General features: G+C 33.5%; 1 protein-coding gene across 3 annotated transcripts in view; it reads left to right on the top strand.

The window, feature by feature from the left end:
* Nucleotides 1–20,081, top strand: part of Pcdh10 (protocadherin 10) — a 54,493-nt gene that overhangs the window by 10,154 nt on the left and 24,258 nt on the right. For 2 of the 3 annotated variants that reach the window (XM_021158028.2, XM_021158030.2), the window contains exon 4: nucleotides 3,908–4,213. In XM_021158028.2, the coding sequence (XP_021013687.1) occupies nucleotides 3,908–4,213 (306 nt within the window). Of the gene's footprint in view, nucleotides 1–3,907; nucleotides 4,214–11,076; nucleotides 14,277–20,081 lie in introns of those variants that run through there. The other variant, XM_021158029.2, reaches the window with a different exon arrangement.

Genomic DNA, 20,081 nt, shown 5'->3' with positions numbered 1-20,081 from the left:
TCTGTTGCTTATTTGAAGTTTATTGATTATTATGTGGTTTTCATTTTCATTTCTATGTCTGATTTTTTTTTCCTCACGAGAAATAGATCCACTCATTTTACTGATAAAACTGGTGAAATACTCAGGCCTTATTCGAGAGACCTCACTTCCATTCCGGCTATGTATAAGGATATATAATATTGCCAAAAACATCCTACACCACTGGTTCATACATTCATTTAAAACATTGCTTAACAGTTTTCTCTCTTACTAAGTGAAAACTTGATCAATGTTCCTTAATTTATTGAAATCTTTCAATATTCCTTAATTTTTTGTCAAGAACATGAATGTTGTACTTTTTATACATTCTCAGTTCATACAAATTTTTATATATTCTGAGGAAATTTTAACCAGCCTGTAGTAATTAGCAGATGTAGAAAAAAATCACCTATTTGCAAGATAAAGATATATATACAATTCAATATACAATTATATATAAAAGTAATATCTACCAAATGCCTTCTTATATCATTGAGAAATATTACTGACATTAGTTTATTACTAAGGTAACAATAACTTGAATTACAATGAATACTTGCACAAGAATACATAAAATATGATAAATGATAAAAGAACATTGTTATTCATCTAACAGCTACCCCATGTGAGGACCTTTAATGGGATACGTGTTTTCTTTCATTCTCAAACTATTTATCTAAATGAAAAGTGAAAATGTCTATTTTCATATGTTTGAATGTATTTGCCCATTTAAAAATTATATGTACCAGTTATATTCAGAAAATGTTATTAATTGGAAAATGTTACATTAGTACCTATCTTTCCATGATCGAATATAACAATTGAAATTAACTTTTTGAACTTAAAGATCTATCAATTATTCAATTTATCTTGAACTTTTATTTTCTCTTATATGTTACAACTGACCACGGTTTCCCCTTCTCTTCACTTCTAGTCCTTCACGCCATCTCCCTTCTCCACAATTCTAGTTCTGTTGTGTTTTTTGTTTTTTGTTTTTAAAGACCTTCCAGGAATATCCACCCAACATGGCCTATCAAGATATATCCTACTAAGCACACAGCCTCATATTAAGGCTGAATGAGGCAACCCAATAGGAGGAAAAAGAGTCAGCTATACCCCAACTAGCGATGTCAGGAGTCCCAGAAGAACACCAACCTAATGACATTAACATCTTTGCAGAGGACCTAGCTCAGACCCATATAGGGTTTGTAAGCTTCAGTCTCTGAAAGCCCCTATGAGCCATACTTAGTTGATTCTGTACACCATGCACAGAAAGGATCCAATTTAGCTTGAAAATAATTATACATAATTATTTTTCTCTCAAGTGTGACTTTTGTGATACAAAAGAGCCTTCCTTTTCCTACCACTATATTATATTAAATATAAGCCTTGTTCCTGGGATGCAGCCTGTATACCATATGAACATGTAACACAGATATTTTTCTTTTTAACATGCATATCTTCTTGCAGAAATAGGATGTGTATAGAGTATAGGAAAACATCTCCTGGATTTTCATTGTGTTCCAAGTCAGACTTTTGTAATCTCAGTTTCAGCATTTAAACTCAAGAGATTACCCACCAGTAGTTCATTTTCAGGCTTGTGAATAACAATCACTAATAGGCTGATATAATCAAAGTGTATAAAATGAAAAGTCATTATTTAATGAGATTAATATATGGCAAATAACTTGATATTGTTTCCTCAAAAATATTTTTTAGTTAATGGCATTTAAGTCTAAAACAATTGTAGAAATTATACAAGTTTCATTATTTTGAAATATTATCTTGTCTAAATATTTCCAAGTACACTTGCATGTAAGTCAATGTGTAATACAGTACTTCAGTTGAAACACTAAAACTTACTTTGAGAGCTCAGAGAATTCTAGATACTTGTGAAATTAAGAATAAAAGGTACTCATTAAATAAATATTCTATGTTAATTTTTAAAATCCCAGCTTTTCATGCATTTCAAAGACTTTATGATATAAATTAATCACGCTTTAGATATTTGAAATTAATCAAAATTATACTTACCAGATGTCTCAGTAGGAAAAAGTCCTTGCAGCTAAATCACATGAACTGATGAGTTTCGTCCTTACTAATTACATCATGGAAGGAGAGAAACCTTCTATACAAGTAGTCCTCTGATCTGCCCATGTGCCTTGGCACATATACTCACATAAACATTCTCTCTCTCTCTCTCTCTCTCTCTCTCTCTCTCTCTCTCTCTCTCTCTCTCTCTCTCTCTCTCTCTCTTTCTCTCTCTCTCTCTCACACACACACACACACACTAATTAGAAAATTGATATAATTTTAAAACACCAGAAAATTTTATCAGTATTTAAAGCATTCCATAAATGCACTAGTATGCTTCAAAGAGCATTGGAATGATCCTTTTGCTTAAAGTTCTTTTCTGTGTTGTGCTACACATCAAATGTGTATCAGGCTTGGCATGGTGGAACTGGATTGCTGCCTCAGTATTTGAGAAACTAAGGCAAAACAATTAAGAGCTTCAAACCATTCTAGACTGCTTAGGAAGTCAGCCTGGGCTGTATGACAAAGCCCTGATCAGAACAATTGAGACAAAATGGTATTAGATACTATTCCACGGCTCTCAAAACTTCTTGGACTAGTGAGATAACTGAGTCAGGCAAGTGCTTGATTTTGAAGCCTGAGGATTAGAGTTTAAGCTCCCAAGGACATACCATGTACTTGGCCATGGATGTTCTTGCATGCATCTGCAGTCCCAGAAATGGGAAGGTGGAGACAGGCAGAACCCTAGAGGTCATTCTCAGACAGAAGAGCTTAATTGGCAAGGTCCAAGTCAGAGACAGACTCTGCAAAACTCCCCCATGACCCCCCCAAAAAATCCCTTATAACCCCAAACAAAACACAGTGGATACCATCTGATCTGCAACCACATTCACATTTGTACACACACACAAACACACACACACACCACAGTTCTTGTATGTGATTCAAGATCTAGACTTTCTTGGCCACCATCAGGTAAAATTTAACAGTCTTCCCAGTCTAAAGAGGGTGGCCAAATTTGTGGCAGCATTTTCAATCTTGCTACATAAGTTGACTTATAATTGACTGGGACAACTATTTATGTAAAGAGGAACACTAAGGAATATGTCGATATTATTTGTAGCCAATTCCCACTGCATTTCGTTACCTTGGCTACACTAATTATAGTCATTTGTTTGGGGGTTGTGCAAGGTGGTAAATAATAAGCACTTTATAGGCATATGGATTGCCAGCGTTCCAGAGGCTGATACCTTTAGGAACCTACTTCTCAGGAAACTAAGATCCATACTTGCCCTACTTGTAGAATGTTCAGAGATCTTCTCATTGGTTGTTTGTCATTTTCGGCTGTATTTCCGTTAAAGTTCAAATCCAAAGTCTGTAGTCTACTGACTGTTGCCAGTGCTTGGCATATCTTCTCTATGGCAGTAGGAGCAATAACTAACACGCTGGTAAGGAACTGTAGATTAAGACGCCTTAGTAGCTGGAATTTCTATAGAAATAGCAGAAGAATTTTCAAATATTCTTTTTCTACTCACTGTTTCCTCAACTTTTAAGATGTTGACAGCCGGCATTTTTTTTTTTTTTTACCCCTCCAGTTTTCTGATTTGAGAATCTTTGCCACAGAGTCTCATCTTTTAGATTTGCAGATCCCTTTTTGTTCTTTTAAATTCTGTTTTAAATCACATGGGGGGAATACTATTAAGAATTTTTGGTTTCCATCAGATTAAAAGAAAACATGTTTGGTCACATGTCTTCATCTATCACTACTGCATTACCTGACATTTCCCCGACCGTCGAATACATCTGGAGTTCCTTGTCTTTTCCCTTTTCCTTTCTACGATTTCTCTTCTTTCAGGTATGGATCTTTTCTCCAACTGCACCGAGGAATGTAAGGCACTGGGCCACTCTGACCGATGCTGGATGCCTTCTTTTGTCCCTTCGGATGGACGCCAGGCTGCAGATTACCGCAGCAACCTGCATGTCCCCGGCATGGACTCTGTTCCAGACACCGAGGTCTTTGAACCTCCAGAAGTCCAGCCTGGGGCAGAGCGCTCCTTCTCCACTTTCGGCAAAGAGAAGGCCCTGCATGGCACCCTGGAGAGGAAGGAGTTGGACGGATTGCTGTCTAATACACGAGCGCCTTACAAACCACCATATTTGAGTAAGTATCACACAGAAGCCTGCATATTTCCTCTTAAGAAGTGAAGTTTCCCATTCTATTTTCTGAAAACAGTTTGAGTAAGTAAAAGAATTTGATGAAGATTATTTTTAGGTTTATGCAGTAATCTAGGATGGAAAGCTGAACAGTTAGTAGGAAGATGGGCTCTGATGTTATTAGGGCTCTATTAACAATAAAATACATGCTTGGCTTTATACAGAAAATATTTTCAGATCTTCTTTATCTAGAGTGTAGCAGCCTTGCTCACTTGATTTCTGTGGATGGCTAACCAAAGGTAGAGGACCCGTGTCTTGAATTCATCAGTGGAGTCCTTTTGGGAATTCAAGGGATTGGGGGGATCAAGCTGAGGGATTTGTGCGTGCCAGGCAAGCTTTGTATTTCTGAGTTATGTCTCCTGGCTTAGGCTCATGTTTTCTAATGATATCGGCTGGTATCATCAGCTAATTGCGATTTTATCTGACTATGTTAAACACTTTAGACCAAGTTTAGAAAGCAGTGTAGACTTCATGTTGAGTTTTCACTACAGATATTAGTGGTTTGCTGGTGAGGACTCAAGTTCATAATCAGAGCTAGAGGTACTGTGTGGCAGAGGCAATGGTGATCTTGTAGCACTGAGACTACAAACAATATTAGTACAATATTAAAACTGCATTTTCTAAGTGGATTATCATATACAGTAATTACTACCCATAAAAATGCTTGGAGGTTATAAGATAAGTTTCCTTCAAGGATCTTAGTAATAAAATTATCCCATTTCATATCTGCTCCATGACATCATTTCCTTTTATGTAATGGATGAATACTATTTATAATTCAATCTTGGTTAAGCCATGCAAGTAATAATTAATAGATGTAAAACTCATGGCAACTCAATCAAAAATTGAAATCTGCCTGGTCTTGAAAAATCATTTATTTCATCTTCTAGTATCAAGAAAAATGTTCATTGCAACATAACCTAGAAACAATTAATGAGAAATACTGGAGATATGTAATTTCTATTGGGAGTGGTAAAGCAGGAAAGATTAAAAACTTGGAAAAAGCCCTCAAACTAAACACACACACACACACACACACACACACACACACACACACACACACACACACATTTAACCCTTAAGACTATGTAGTGCAAAACCACATAATAAATCGATGAGGCCATGGCTCTTTATATCAGACAATAGGAATAGGCGGGGCTCTCATCAGATTCACAGTGGTGACCGTAGTGAATATTCTGTGTTTTATGAAAGATTGTATTCAGATTCTCAACTTACATAGGAACACCACTGACTCCATGGGAGATTCTTCTTTAGTGTTTCAGAGCCTGTTAATTATGCTTGTCGTGAATCACTGACATTTTAATAGCCTCCATTTTATTTATACTATACAAAGCATAAATGCATAAATTATTGAGAGTCTAAGATCCAAATGTAAACACATTCACACATTCTAGCTAATTCAAAGTGAGCAAAAATCAGCGTTTATAAAGGAGGACCATGGTGCATTTTTCTCAAATTGGATAGTAGATTTGAAACTTTTTTTGCTCTTAAAAAAAGTTCCTAAAACAACATGAGTATTCCCTCATTGTTTTTAGCAAATCTAAGAATATATATTATAGAAAACCTTTATTAGAAATTTCAATAGGAAAAATATCAAAGAATATATGATTCTAAGTAATCATAGTTTATACTTTTAAATAAATGGTAATAATTTCTCTAAGGAAATTTTGTCAGGTAAATACACTCAACTGATAACAGAAAAGCAAATTTCCTTTTATAATAGTAAGGAGTATAATACTTGGCAAATTAATGTATATATAAAATTGTTACATGTAAGAAAGTATTAACCGACTAGTTTTTATTTTAAAAATGATCATAGGAATCATATTTATTCATAAATAACAGTACCGTTCTGATTTTAGTGTAATTTATCTATTTCATAAGAATGTATTATTCTCATTTAGAAGCCTTAATTCAGGGACCATTGATTTTATTAGTATGTGTGTTAACATAATCAAATAAGAAATCTATTATTATATCAGATAAATTTAAATTCATTGGCATATTTAGTCTCTAACCATAGTCTATATTTTTCACTATCCATTTTAGCGATTGATACTATTCTAAATCCTCAGTGTTTGTATTGAAATGTGGCCCAAGTAGAGAATAAACACAGAGAAGTTAATTGTATTTACAATATACTTAATTCACCTTGGACTTTGTCTAAATTTCTTCTTTTAAAAATTAATAATATTTTAGCGATTTATGATATGTTAGACTCAGAAAATTATCCTTAAATTTATATCTTGATTCTAACTTAATAGATTGGTCAATTGTGTCCTTAGCTGAATAGGACATGCTTTGTATCCAAGCTGTTCCTGACAATCCCCTGTCACATGGTGAGAGAATTTACCACTGTGTCATGTATCATCAGCAATGGAAATATTCTCATTTTCTAAATGAAAATCCACATCGCTCATGTGATTAAAAAAGCTAAAAATTGACACGAATTACTTGCTTTTAATCAGAATGTTTAGGAAATTATTGAGGTTGCTGTTTTACTTTTGTTAACTATGCATTTAGTTTTATGATGAGTGTAATGCACATTTGATGTTTAGGGAAGTAACTATATATTTAGTAATTTTTGAAAGTTTTCAAAAATGTCTAGTGAGATAACTGTAATCTATATAATAATGATGAGAAAGGGCAAGATGGATAAAGGTACACATTAGGTCCTTGTAACTTCTGAGTATTACATATCAGGTGTTTTTTATTTTTAAAACTCTATACTAACATTTGAAGAAAAAGAAAGTAGAAGGTGCTTGCATACATTCGAATTGGTTTCCACTTTGAAGTGGCCATCTTAAAAAGCCAAACCTTCTTTCTTAAAACATAGAAATATATCCACACATTTCTGCATGATCTGCATACTCAAATGAAACTTAAAACAACTGGCCACATCTACCAACATTTCCTTAGTCACAAACACAGCTGCATAGTCTGTTTTCCTATTTCTATTACAGAACTATACATTTCAAACATGTATCAAAACTATATTGCGGAAAAAGTTATCTTACCCCGATTTTCCTGAATCTTTTCCCTTTAGCTTAGCTTCACTGGCATTTTACTAGAGTAATAAAAATTCTAAAACACAAGTTTAACTTTTAACTAAAATTAATAATTGATTTCACCAATTGAGAAATCCAATTTAAAATTAGATAAGGCATTCTATGGAGATTAGGCATGACATTGAACTTTTATCATAAGGATTCTGAGGATAGTTTTTTTTAATTATAGACGCTTTATTTAAAGCAATTACATCCTTCAAATGAAACAATGTATTATTTGAAACATTCTAGCCAGTATAAGAAAAGGAGAAACAGAAATACATTACCACAGAGAAGAAGACATAGATGAGTGTGTAAATTGCTTGCTTTGCAAGCAGGCCAGCCCGAGTATAGACTGTCAAAACCCAAATATAATGCAGGCATGAAAGGAACACTGACAATGGTGAGGCTGAGAAGACTATGCCCTTGCACTTGCTGACTAGCCAATCTAGATGAACTGGTGAGTTCCAGGTTCCTATCTCGGAAAGACTAAATAATAAAATAAAATAAAATAAGGAATAAATGTAAAAAAAAATAAGGTATGTCAGTGATGGAGGAAGACACAATGTCACCATGTTCTGGTTTGCATGTGAGCCTACAAATACACTCCACAAGTATGTCCACGTGTATGCATGCGCGCGCGCGTGCACACACACACACACACACACACACACACACATGCACTTAAAAATTAGCTTGAGGAATTCAGTTGTTACAATATGTGTTACTTATGTAAGTGACAAAATCCTGAATAATTAAAACAATTCTAAGATTTAGTTGGATCCACTCCTGCATATATTTTAGTGTTACATTTTTCTCTTAAGATTTTTTTTTTTGTCAGTGAATCGGTGTGATACAATTTAGACAGTAGGGGCAAGGCAGTAATAAATGCATAAGAATAAACAAAGAAAATTTCCAATGATTTTTAAAAATATGTGTTCATTTATGTCCTCTTTCACTCAAGCTTCCTTCCATAAATTGTGATAAAGATTTTTGACATGCTCAACATATTGAATGAAGTAATTCAACTTCACAGAGGCAGTGGTCTCAAAAACTTCTTAAACTCATGGAGTTTTTTAGACTTAACAGTTTAGATCAGTGGTTCTCAACCTTCAAACTGCTGGCACCCTCCAATACAGTTCCTCATGTTGTGGCTACTCCTGACCATAAAATTATTTTTGTTGCTACTTCATAAATGTAATTTATTTTGCAAATCATAATGTAAGTATATGTGTTTTCTGGTGGTTTTTGGTAACCCCTGTGAAAAGGTCCTTTGACCCAACGCGGTTTCAACTCACAGTTGTGAACAATTTGTTTAGAGGGAATGACTAATGCAAACTTACTCTAGTCCATTTGGCTTCGACTTTAGAAGCATTTAGACTAATCCTTGCACAGCAAAAAAATCATCTTTCTTCCTTTCTTTCTTTCTTTCTTTCTTTCTTTCTTTCTTTCTTTCTTTCTTTCTTTCTTTCTTTTATTAGCTTGTGAGTTCTTTTAAAATTCTGGAGTTCACTTATACCACAAGAAAAAGATATGAAAAATTAAAACACTGCATCAAGATTATTGTTAACAGTGTACCTACATATCTTCTTAGTAAATCCAGTTTTGTTAAAAAAGATCTTTTTGGCATCTCTTTCTGAGCACTTCAAGCCTAGAGCTGATGGGAAGCAAGGAACATGCTTTGTTTAGTAACATCTTTCCCAATGTCTTCATTATCTCAGTGTGCCTTCTGTGAGTTTTTGTAATTTGCTGAACTCAATAGTGTGTTGAGAGCATATACAGAATGTAAAATAAAATGGCTTTTCTTACTGATCCTCATTAGTAGCATCTTTCTATCCCTCGGGTTGTGCTATCTTTGGGATAGCTCTGCTCCTTTAATGCCGTAAGTATAGCAGTGCATCCAGTGTTAAATCTACACATTAACTAATTTTTTTTATTAAAGCCTTTTAAAAAGGCATTTCTGTCATGTAGTTGCAACCATAAGTAAATGAGTGAAAACCTTCTAAGTATTTTGTTTCCTTTCCTGAAGACTGCCCTTTTGTATGTTCTCCTTTTCTCCAAGTTCTCTTACTTATTAACCAAGTATTTCTGAAAGGATTGTTGCTAATCTCCTGTTTTGTTTTGTTTTTCTCACACCCAGATCTAATTTACTTAAAATTTCAATTTATCCCTTTTTGACAAATCCGTGGTCATCTGCTCACTCTAGTGGTGCTATTGTTTTACTGAATTCCTTGACTCAAGGATTATGAAAAAAAAATCTCCTGTAAACAAAGAGCTTACTCACTTTAACAGGAAGCAAATTGCAGCACATACCCAGATGCAAATCTGGTCCATCTCTCCGTGTCTACTGCTAGAAATTGAAGTTCACTGAATCCCTGTTATATTCTGCATCTGTGGAAAACATTAATCTATTCCCAGTTTCCATCATTAATTCACTTAACTGAAGACAGTAGCTGCCTAGAGCTTGCTTCTGGTATATCCTAACTAATAGGATTTAAAGTTATGAAAGCTCTTCTGAGAGGCAGCTGTGAAGCACAGTGTACGGATGCTTAATATGCTCACATCCATCACTGCCGGTGCCGTCTTACTTAGACATCATGTTTTCCAGAGACAACCTTATGTCTTTGTACATCTTTACATTTAGATGATGTCAAAAATAGTGTCTGTCCAAGAAAACTCTGGACTCTTTGCTAAAGAACTTTTATATCTACTTTAGTCAATGTACTTGCCTTCTTTATAACTATGCAATAGTTAAAATATAACTTAAATATGTCTTTAAATTCAACAGACCTTATTTTCATAATCTTGTGAATGGTTTACCAACACCATCAATTCTGAGAACAAACTTATATAATTATTATTAAAGATAATTTGTAGCTTCCCAGCAACTACAAATGTTGCTGAAATCTGCTTCTGTCCTATAATTTTTCCCCTGATACAATTATTGTTTTGACACATACATACACACCATGAAGCAATGATATTATGTATTAAACCAACCACTTATGAACTGTAAAGAATTGATACCTCTTAAGTATGTGGATTTCATATACACTAATATTATTCATTCACACATCTGGGCATAAACAGAATTTCTGCTCTTTTAAAGCAGAAATTTACCTTTATAGCTTAAAATTTTAACTTAGTTTAATCCCTTATCTAGATGGTATATGTAGGGATTTTTAGAGGGAAGTAGAATTTGAACTAATTTTAGACATTGAAATACACTAAATCATGGCATTTAAATTGTAATTTATCTTTCAATGTTTTCAGAGTTTAAATTTCTTTTGATTTGTTCTTATATAACACATTACATCTGAAGGATGTGGAAAAGTGATCCTAAACTATTAGGATTTTAATTACTCTCATTTCTTACTTTGTAGGATTTCTTCCAGTGTCTTGTTTATGAGTATGTTATATGTTATTCTCAATCATTCATTTTTCTATGAAGTTAATAAGTACACAGGTTCTTCCAGATTTAATCTATTTCTTTATTTAACTTCTGTATTTTTTCAGGAATATTTATTCAGGACATTTATAATTATGGTTTTGAGCATATGTACACGGTAGTTAAACTGTTGTCATTTAAGAATATAAGGAGGAGGGAACAGACAAAGTTAGCTATTCTTTTACATAATATTTCATTTGCTGTGAGACTTTGTGTAACCAAGGGAAATGTATTTCCTGCACACTTTCACTTTTAGCATATTAACATTTTTCTATAACTCATTTTATATTACAGATCATTTCCACCCTCTTTCTTGTTTTGCACATTGGAAGTAAACCCATTTAAGCATTTGTCCATCTTAAGAGTCTAACAAAAGAAGATTATCAATTAAACCATAAGTAGAATTGTTAAATGAAAAGGAACGCCTACATATGGAATTATTTTCCCTGCTGCATCACACTGAGGATTTCTGAACCAACATATGAATACTTTAAGTTATAAATATCTTGTAGATAATCCTGGAATATGCAAATTGATTTGCCTATAAATATAATTAAACAATATTCAATACTCAGTGTCCTAGACTCTTTTTGGCTGAGTGTGTCTTTTAAACTCCTTTATTTAATTTATTTATTTATTTATTTATTTATTTATTTATTTTTTGTAGAGCTAAAGTCATTTAGATAATGTAGCTTGAAAATTGATGTAAGACTGTTATACTGATTGTTTAAGGTTAAATAATCTTATAAAACTGGGCCTGACATGTAATCTACTACTCAATATTCTGAGGCAAGATCTGGGCCAAGCTAGTCGGTAAAGGGTGTTCAAACCCAGCCTCGATGACTGCCTCAAAACAGAAATTAAAAGAAGTTGTGGCATAGAGCTCAGTGGTAGAATAGTTGCTTAAAATTTGCAAAACTTCATAATAGGAGCAGTTTTTAGCATAATAAAATTAGTCGTATAGATAAATAAGTAGATGTATAAATACAAGTGAATAGAGTCTAAAGTCAGCTTGATAAGAGTTACGTTGGTGCTACATAGAGAATAAAAAGCCACTGAAGCCTGAGGCTCCCTAAGACGACCCATTCCCTGCAAAAAACAATCTAGGTCACTTCAGGTGGCAAGAACATACAAGTTTGAAAGCACTGAGTCTCAGAATGTTATGATTTATAAAAGATATAGATAGAACAAAAAATGCATTACAAATGGAGGTTTAAGCTCTGATCCTACAGTCGATCCATCACATTACATTCAATACATACATCATGCATTACATAGCAATGCACTTACACATATGATTTATTTCAGAGACACAGTTTTAAACTATGTGAAGGGATTATGCTGACTGTAATCTTGAGAGTTTCTGTGTCAAATGCAGCATTTTGATCATTCAAATGGACATTCAAAATGATCAATTATAGCTTTAAGTCATTGACTTCAACAACTAATCATAAACAGACATCTATGTTCTCTTTTCAAGACTTAATTTTGTGACACATCCACTCACATAGAAGCATCGTCCACCTACACTACACACTCACACAGAAGTCTTGTATTTTGTGAAATTTCATTTTTTATTACTTTTACAAGCTATCAAGGGTAGAACTGGCTGCTGTCATATTTGACAGAGGAATACATTTGACCAGATCCTCTCTCATTTGCAGCCACTAACAGGACACGTTGCTTGACAAGAAACTGATAGGCGATGCTGATCGTTTTAGTCTGTTCATTTGCTATTTAAGTTCAGTCTTATTTGTTTTTTAAGCAACAGTTCAGAATGCCCAAGAATATCAGCAAACTAACTATGACAATGTAGGCAAACTGCATTTCAATTTTCAGTCTCGTGTTTTGCAACAAGGCAGTTAGTTAGTTTAGTTAGTACAGCCTTTCTTTTTGATGTTGATATTTGCCCAAGTCGTACATTAGGTTGTCAGAAGTCTTGTGTTGAGTTCTTAAATGTTACATGTTTTATACACTGGAAAACTAAAGTTAACTTCAGCTTATCAGTACCTATTTTAAGTTTCATGTATATGTTAGTGGCTATATTTGGGATGAAAGTTAGTTACTACTTTATTCTACAGAACCATATGTTTGAGACAAGGTATTACTTTGTAGCTTAGGTTAGTGCCTAATTCATGTTCTTCCCACTTCAGTAACCTCATACTGAAATGACAGGCCTGTTTCACCAGATAGAATCTACAAAGTTGTGTTTGTTTTTACAGATGGCCATGGAGTATATTTCAAGTTGGCCTCTAACTCACAACCCACCCCCCAAGAGAACCCTTCCTTCTGAAAAAGGAAAAAAACCTCTTTTTTATAAATATTTTGTCATGGTACTTATATACATTTTATAGTTCACTGTGGGCAAAATCATCTATGTATAGAAGTAATGTATAACAGGTGAAATCAATTACAGATGTGTTTGCACCCTGATTCTTTTCTGATCTCTAAGCAAAGATGCAACTGTGTTGCTTTTTGACGTACCATTCATCATAAGACCAGGAGTCCATTATGACATTAATAAACTAAATAGATATAACAAAGACATCTTGATGGTATAGACTATCGAATTTTTAACCTAAAAGTGTTTCACAGGAAGGGTTGTGGCAGACAGTCTACAAATGTGAGACTTAAACGTAATCATCTTTCAGCTGCTGTATATCTTAAGTCTAGAAAATTTGTGTGGAAAATTGTAAGGTGATCTGGAATGAATGCAGGACTCTAACGGTGTAACTTTGAGATTTATTACATATAAATTTATATTATAAATTATACATGAAATGATTACGTTCAAGGTAAACATAAGTATTTGTCTATTTGTTATTGATTTAACTCAGTCTTTCTAGTAAAAACAGTGGTCAGAAATTATTATGTAACAGCCATTGTCTTCAATTAAGCTATATTTTTAGTCATATCAAAGTATAAAGAAATTATCTACTAAATATTCTGCTTTCCCTCAAGTCTTGGCTGAATTTATTTTATTCAAAAATCCAATATAACTTTTTCTTCACTCAAACATTTAAAAGTAAATTCAGAGACTTTGTTGTGTATATTTAATCACAAGAATGTAAAAAGATAATTTTCTTTTAAGACAAACACAAGACTAATAAATACATGTTGACCAAAAATTAGATACTGCCTAATTCCATAATAACACATTTAGAAATGTTTTGTGAACACTATATCCTTTAAAACAACAGCTTTTCATTATTGATTCTATAGTTGCTCATCAAATTCCCATTAGTTGCTTCAACATGACATATATTTACAAGTAATTTGCTTATTGTTTGTTTAAATATGCTTTAAAAGACAAAATATTTTATTTTAATCAAAGTATCATGTATAGTTTGAATTTTAAAATTCATAAATACATAACTTAAGAATTTTCCTCAAGATGAAGAGCCCCCCCCCCCTATGTAATTAGTGCCCAAAAATCTCTTGGTATTATGTCCAGGTTCCAAAACAGGGAAGTATTCCAAGACCTCTCCAAGTCCCTACCACTACATGTTTAGAACTGTTTCAGTCTCAAATGAGTGATTATTCTATTTGTGTTCAAAAGCTTCTGTTATTGAAACAAATGAAATAAATGGATTATGAAATTCTTCTAAAATGTATTAGCAAGTCATTGTTCTGATAACATTAAAAAACTCATCAGTAAATCTTATTATCTATTAATGTATACAAAAAGTACAATTTAGTAAGGAGGTATTTTTGAGTATCTAGTATATTGCAGCTCTCTGAAGGTCTAGTATATCAGATGCTAGGCTCTTTGTATATTTTTATTGACCAAAAGATTATATACTGTTTATTTAGTAGATTTATAAGAAACAGAGAATTGAATATGTCAACAAACAGATTGTAATGAGTGTGAAGTAAAATCGAGATACGAGATCTTTGAGAACACATTAGAGAATTATCAAAGTTTTGACAAAATGTTAAAAAGGTTTATTTATGTGTATGGGTGCTATATTTGCATGCATGCTTGCATGAGAGGCCATCAGATCCCATTATAGCTGGTTGTGAGCTACTAGGAATTGAATTCAGGACCTCTGGAGGAGCAGCCAGAGCTCTTAGCTGATGAGCCATATCTCCAGCTCCTTTTCATATTGTTTCAAGGAACTTACAATTAAGGAATAAACATGATAAAAATCAGCACATCTGAAGAGGGCGGAAAAAAAATCAGGGAAAGGCAGATAGAGAAGGAAAGAGGAGAAATAACATTATAAATATTAACTATTTAAACGCACACTGCAGTGATCACTTCCTCTGTCTTCAAGAGGACAGAGAAGAAAGAAAGCTTTCAGACTCTTGAATGCTAAAGTAAAATTCTGTAGGCAAAACCCTGGCTGGAACACTGGTGTTTGCTCCTGAGGGAGGGAGAAGCAGCTCACAGGAAAAGCTTTACAAACTACAGACATATGCAGATGCCATCTGTGATTTGACAGAATCTCACTTTCCAGGCCCTTGATGCTGCTTTTTCCCACAAAATGTTATTCTCTAGCTGAGTCCAGCAAGTGAGCGAAAAGGTTCAGCTGCCCAGAGGAGAAGCTTTGATAAAACTGTATTTTATTTTTCTCATTTTCTGTGGTTGACTTCTTAGGTTTCTTTCTTTAGAATTTTAAAGAAGGAAAACAATTGAGTTTCTTGAGGCCTCTGTCTTCCTTACCTGATGATTTAGGATTGATAGTAAGACATATAGAAAAAAGCAGTAAAATTGTTATAATTTAATCAAAAGCTTTGGGGAGTTGCCTAGAATTCAAACAAGTATTCATGTATAAACTATTCTATGCATATATGGAATAAAAAGATTGGGTATGTTAACATGATGCTGCAGACCACTTAAGAGGTCACATCGTAGTAAAAATCTCTAACCACTGAGTAGACATTTAACATGTCTGATTTTCGGGCATTATTATCATTGAGTTAACTTATTATTGTTATTATTCTTAATTTTTTGAAACATGATTTCTCTGTGTAGTCCTGCTGTCTTGGAGCTCACTCTGTAGACCAGTCTGGCCTCCGAGTCAGAGTCCCACCTGCCTCTGCCTCCCAAGTGCTGGAACTAAAGGATTGCACCACTAATAACCGGCTTAATTTACTTTTTTCTTTTACACGAGAATTTTTCAAATTTCATGCGTTGTTATCCTCCACTGGATTAAATAAGAAGGAAGATCTCTCTTTGTAGTGTGTAACTAGACCACAATTAAATAAAATTACAGCACTTTTGGTAATTGTCATAATCAAGTCACACATATGATAAACGTTCACCTTTTCACCTTATCATGATCATGCTTTCCTTACTATGTTGACAGTGGGCAGACCATAATTGGCATATTTAATTTTTATATTTGGGGTTAGCACTTTAGAGAATAAATTAAATGGTTGCTTTAACCTCATGATACAGAAACTTAAATCAATCATGTGTCTTAGAAATATGAAGTGAAAGACAAAATCATCAAAGTGCTACAAGGAAGGCGTCAGTGGGCATCTATACAGGGTACAGGATCAAGCTAGTGAAATTCAGGCTACAATAAATAATGTTGCAATCAAGTTTATGAACATTTTTGTGTGTGACAATATATAATCATAATATAAATACTTAATTTCCAATCAACAGGAGGGATGTTTGGTAGTAGACAAGATGAAATAACCTTTGTTGATTAGTAGAGTGAACCCCAATTCTTAACAACTTGAATCAAACTAAGGAATTGGGTGATATATGCCTTTTCATCTAATAGAATGCTATGAATATATTTATAGAGTTATAACAACACTAACTGAATTTACAGCATTTTTCTAAAGTAAGTATTATCTTGCTGAATTTTTGTAGAAAATACCTGGCAATCAATAGTTTAATTTTCTTCTCTCATTATTAAAATTGTTAAAGGTTAGTAATCTGATCTTTGAATATTTCAATTATTTATTTTGTAATGATACAGTGATTTCATTTGTAGTGATTATATTTTGATAATGAGTGCTGAAGGTATCTAATATGGAAATTATACTCTCTTTAAATTAAAACTTAGATCATATTCCTCTAGCTTTAATTGTAAATCATTTTTTAACCTAACATGAAGATATTTCACTTATTTTCTAATTTTAAAGGACCATCAATGAGTGGTACCATTATTTATTTACTATTATTTATAATTTTATATTCGTTAGTAGTAAACCTCATAATAGTAAATTTATGGAAAAATTAGTCAAAAAGTCAAAGAGGGAGAAGGAGAAGAAGATAGAGAGGAGAGTAGATGGTACTGAGAGAGAGAGAGAGAGAGAGAGAGAGAGAGAAAGAGAGAGAGAGCGCACATCAGAGAGAGAGATAGAAAGACAGAAAGACAGAGAGAGAGAGAGAGAGAGAGAGAGTGCTAACCAGTACTTTGAGCTACTCTGCAAATTACTGAGAACAGCACAACCCATTTTTTAAAGGTTAGATTTGAATGTTGCTATATTTTAGGGATTTTGTTCTTTATTTTACTTGGTGTAGAATCACATTATAACAGTCTCTCAAGCCTCGACTGGTGTATAAGGTATATAAGAAAAAGATACCTCAATAACTTACCGCAGTTATACAAGTAAATAAAAATAATCAATAACTTCATTGAAAATATTTCTAATGTACTAAGTAAGTAAATTGTAATTTTCTTGGGAAATCTCCAGAGGAAAATCAAAACGTATCAAAACTCTGACTGAAATCATAAGGGGACACAGGTGTGTTTACTGACTCATGATCCTGCATAGCAGATCTCATCCCCGTACAATGGTGATGAGTTGTCCTACCCAGCACATCACAATGATCAGATAGGGTCAGGTTCCTGTCCCTCATTTAGTCAATCTAAGCAGTGCAGAAGCAGAAGCACCGTGTGGTCCTCACATTTGTTCTTGATAGGCCTCATGAAAACACCCTGCCTTTGTATTAGAAATAAACCTTATAGCCAATTGTGCTTCAAGCTGTCTATCTGTATGCATAAAAAAAAAAACCCTGAAAAATAACATATAGTCTTGCCACTTGCTGAGTGGGTGTTGTGACCAGATTTCATTAATTTTATCACTTTTGATTTTATTCTAACTTGGAACACTGGATCCAAATGTGTAAGTTTTTCATAGTCTACTCACAGTATTCACTGTTATCTTATTTGTGCCTAGAGTGGTTTCTCGAGGGTGGTCTTGATGCATTCCCTCATGCCCATGATGACATAGTGAGATAAAGACCTCAGCTTTTGTGGACAGACAGGTTGAGGTTAACTCAGCCAGTAACTATATGATCTCCAAAATCTTAGTTTTCCTGTAACTCTTTCTTATCTGAAGCACAGATTCTCATGAGCTCATTGTGGAGATTAAATTATTTAGCATATTTAAAGCAGAGTGGTCTAAAGGAAGCACTCATTAAATACTGAAAGCCACCTACCATGTATATTCAGTTAAAACGGGAACAACGGCATCAGCCAAAGTATGGACAAAATTAAAATCCTGAGCTTAAATAGAACTAATTATGCCCTCTCTCTCTCAGAGAGAAAAATCAGACACCAAGTGTTCTTTTCACAATAAATCACTATTTTGGTCGGCAGTTAATGTGTTCTTTCACAGAGCACACGTGTTCAAAGTACAGTATTCCCATTCCCCCACTTATCCATTAAGATATTAAAGATTCAAATGTCTAACATGCAGCACACATTAAGCTTCATTCATATCATGATGGTGCTAGTTACAGGCCGGAATTACAATTCTGAAATCTCACTGCCCTTTTATTTTACTCAACTTGTTTGTTTATAAAAAGGGAAGACACTTGAGTATGTAAAATAAACAGTGACACAGAATCATTCTGAATACAAGAATTTTGATTTAGTATATGACATAACATATTAGGTTTCATGATTATAGAAAAGAGATAAGTTACATTTCACAGCCAAAGTTAAAAGGAAATAAAAGAATTAGATCAATGTCTAATACCTCATCTATATGTTGGCAACTGTGCTTGATCATTAGTGAAAGTTGTGACTATTAGCAGGATATTGTTACCCCAAATATAATTGTGAGAAATTATATGGATGCTCGGTATCTTCACGGAGTGCAAATGGCTGTCCCTCATGGAAATTCACACACTTCTGTGAGGTGGAGGACAGGTGTTTGTGTCTACTTAGCCCAGGGTCCAAACACATGAAAGTCAAGGGATATTACCAGCCTGGTATCTGTACTTTATACTGTAGTCTTTCTAAGTCAGACAAATGATCAAATGGTGGGAGAAGCCCATTTGCAATACCCCCAAACAGCTGTGCAGAATTTACCTTCTGTAACAGGCTTTCAATGGACTCTTTGTGAACATTCTCATTATTTTAGATTCTGTGTGTTTTCTCTCTTTACTTTTCTATATCTGCATTACAGATGTATATGAATTTATTTGACAAATAACTAAACTCCCCAAGAGAAATATGTTTATCTTTATGTCTGTCTATCTATCTATCTATCTATCTATCTATCTATCTATCTATCTATCTATCTATCTATCTATTTATATCTTTCTACATGAATATCATTTTTTCCTGAGTAACCAAAGACCTAAATACTAAGGTCCATTGCCCAATCTCTACTCAAGAATCATAGAATTCTTACACCTACTTCACATTCATACCTCATGTTGATAAATAAATTATATTTTTATAATAACTTTCAGCATTTAATAGTGCTTTTTCCAATGATAGGAATATAAAATGCTAAGACATATTTACATTTTTGCATTTAATTAGCTTATGAATTTTATTGCTGTAGTGTATGGATTTAAGTGTGTTTTTCTCACCACATTTTTTTCCAATCCATGTAATTTTAATTTCCACATGATATAAAAGAAGAAAAGATGGATACTTTATTAGAATGATCTTTGGGACTGATTCCTTATAAAGCAGTCAATGAAGGTGATATATACTCCAGTTACTGTATATTATCCATGTGAGTTTCCTGATGGAGACCAAGGACATTCTAGGTGTTGAGAACTATGTGAGTGAAAGTAAAAATTTGACGAGCAAGTATCATATATTTTGAAGTGAATGTCATAGAATGCTTAATCTATAAATTAAATCTCAAGGCTTAGTACAACTTTGTTTTGTCTAAGTTACAGAAGGCTATGTTTTAGGTCAACTAAAGGTGTTTTAAATAGTACTAGCAGAAAGAGATAACTTCTAAGAGCTTATTATGATTCTAGTACATTTTTAAATATACTTATCAAACTTGAATACAACTAAATCTCATTATCAGATGCAGACATTCTTACTGTCACCACATTAGAAATTATTAAATAAGAATCA

The sequence above is a fragment of the Mus caroli genome, unplaced genomic scaffold (assembly GCF_978045245.1).
Source record: "Mus caroli unplaced genomic scaffold, Mus_caroli_1 scaffold_3, whole genome shotgun sequence".
Lineage (NCBI taxonomy): Eukaryota > Metazoa > Chordata > Mammalia > Rodentia > Muridae > Mus > Mus caroli.
The sequence above is the reverse complement of the archived record's forward strand: the minus strand, read 5'-3'. Positions and strand labels throughout refer to the sequence as shown.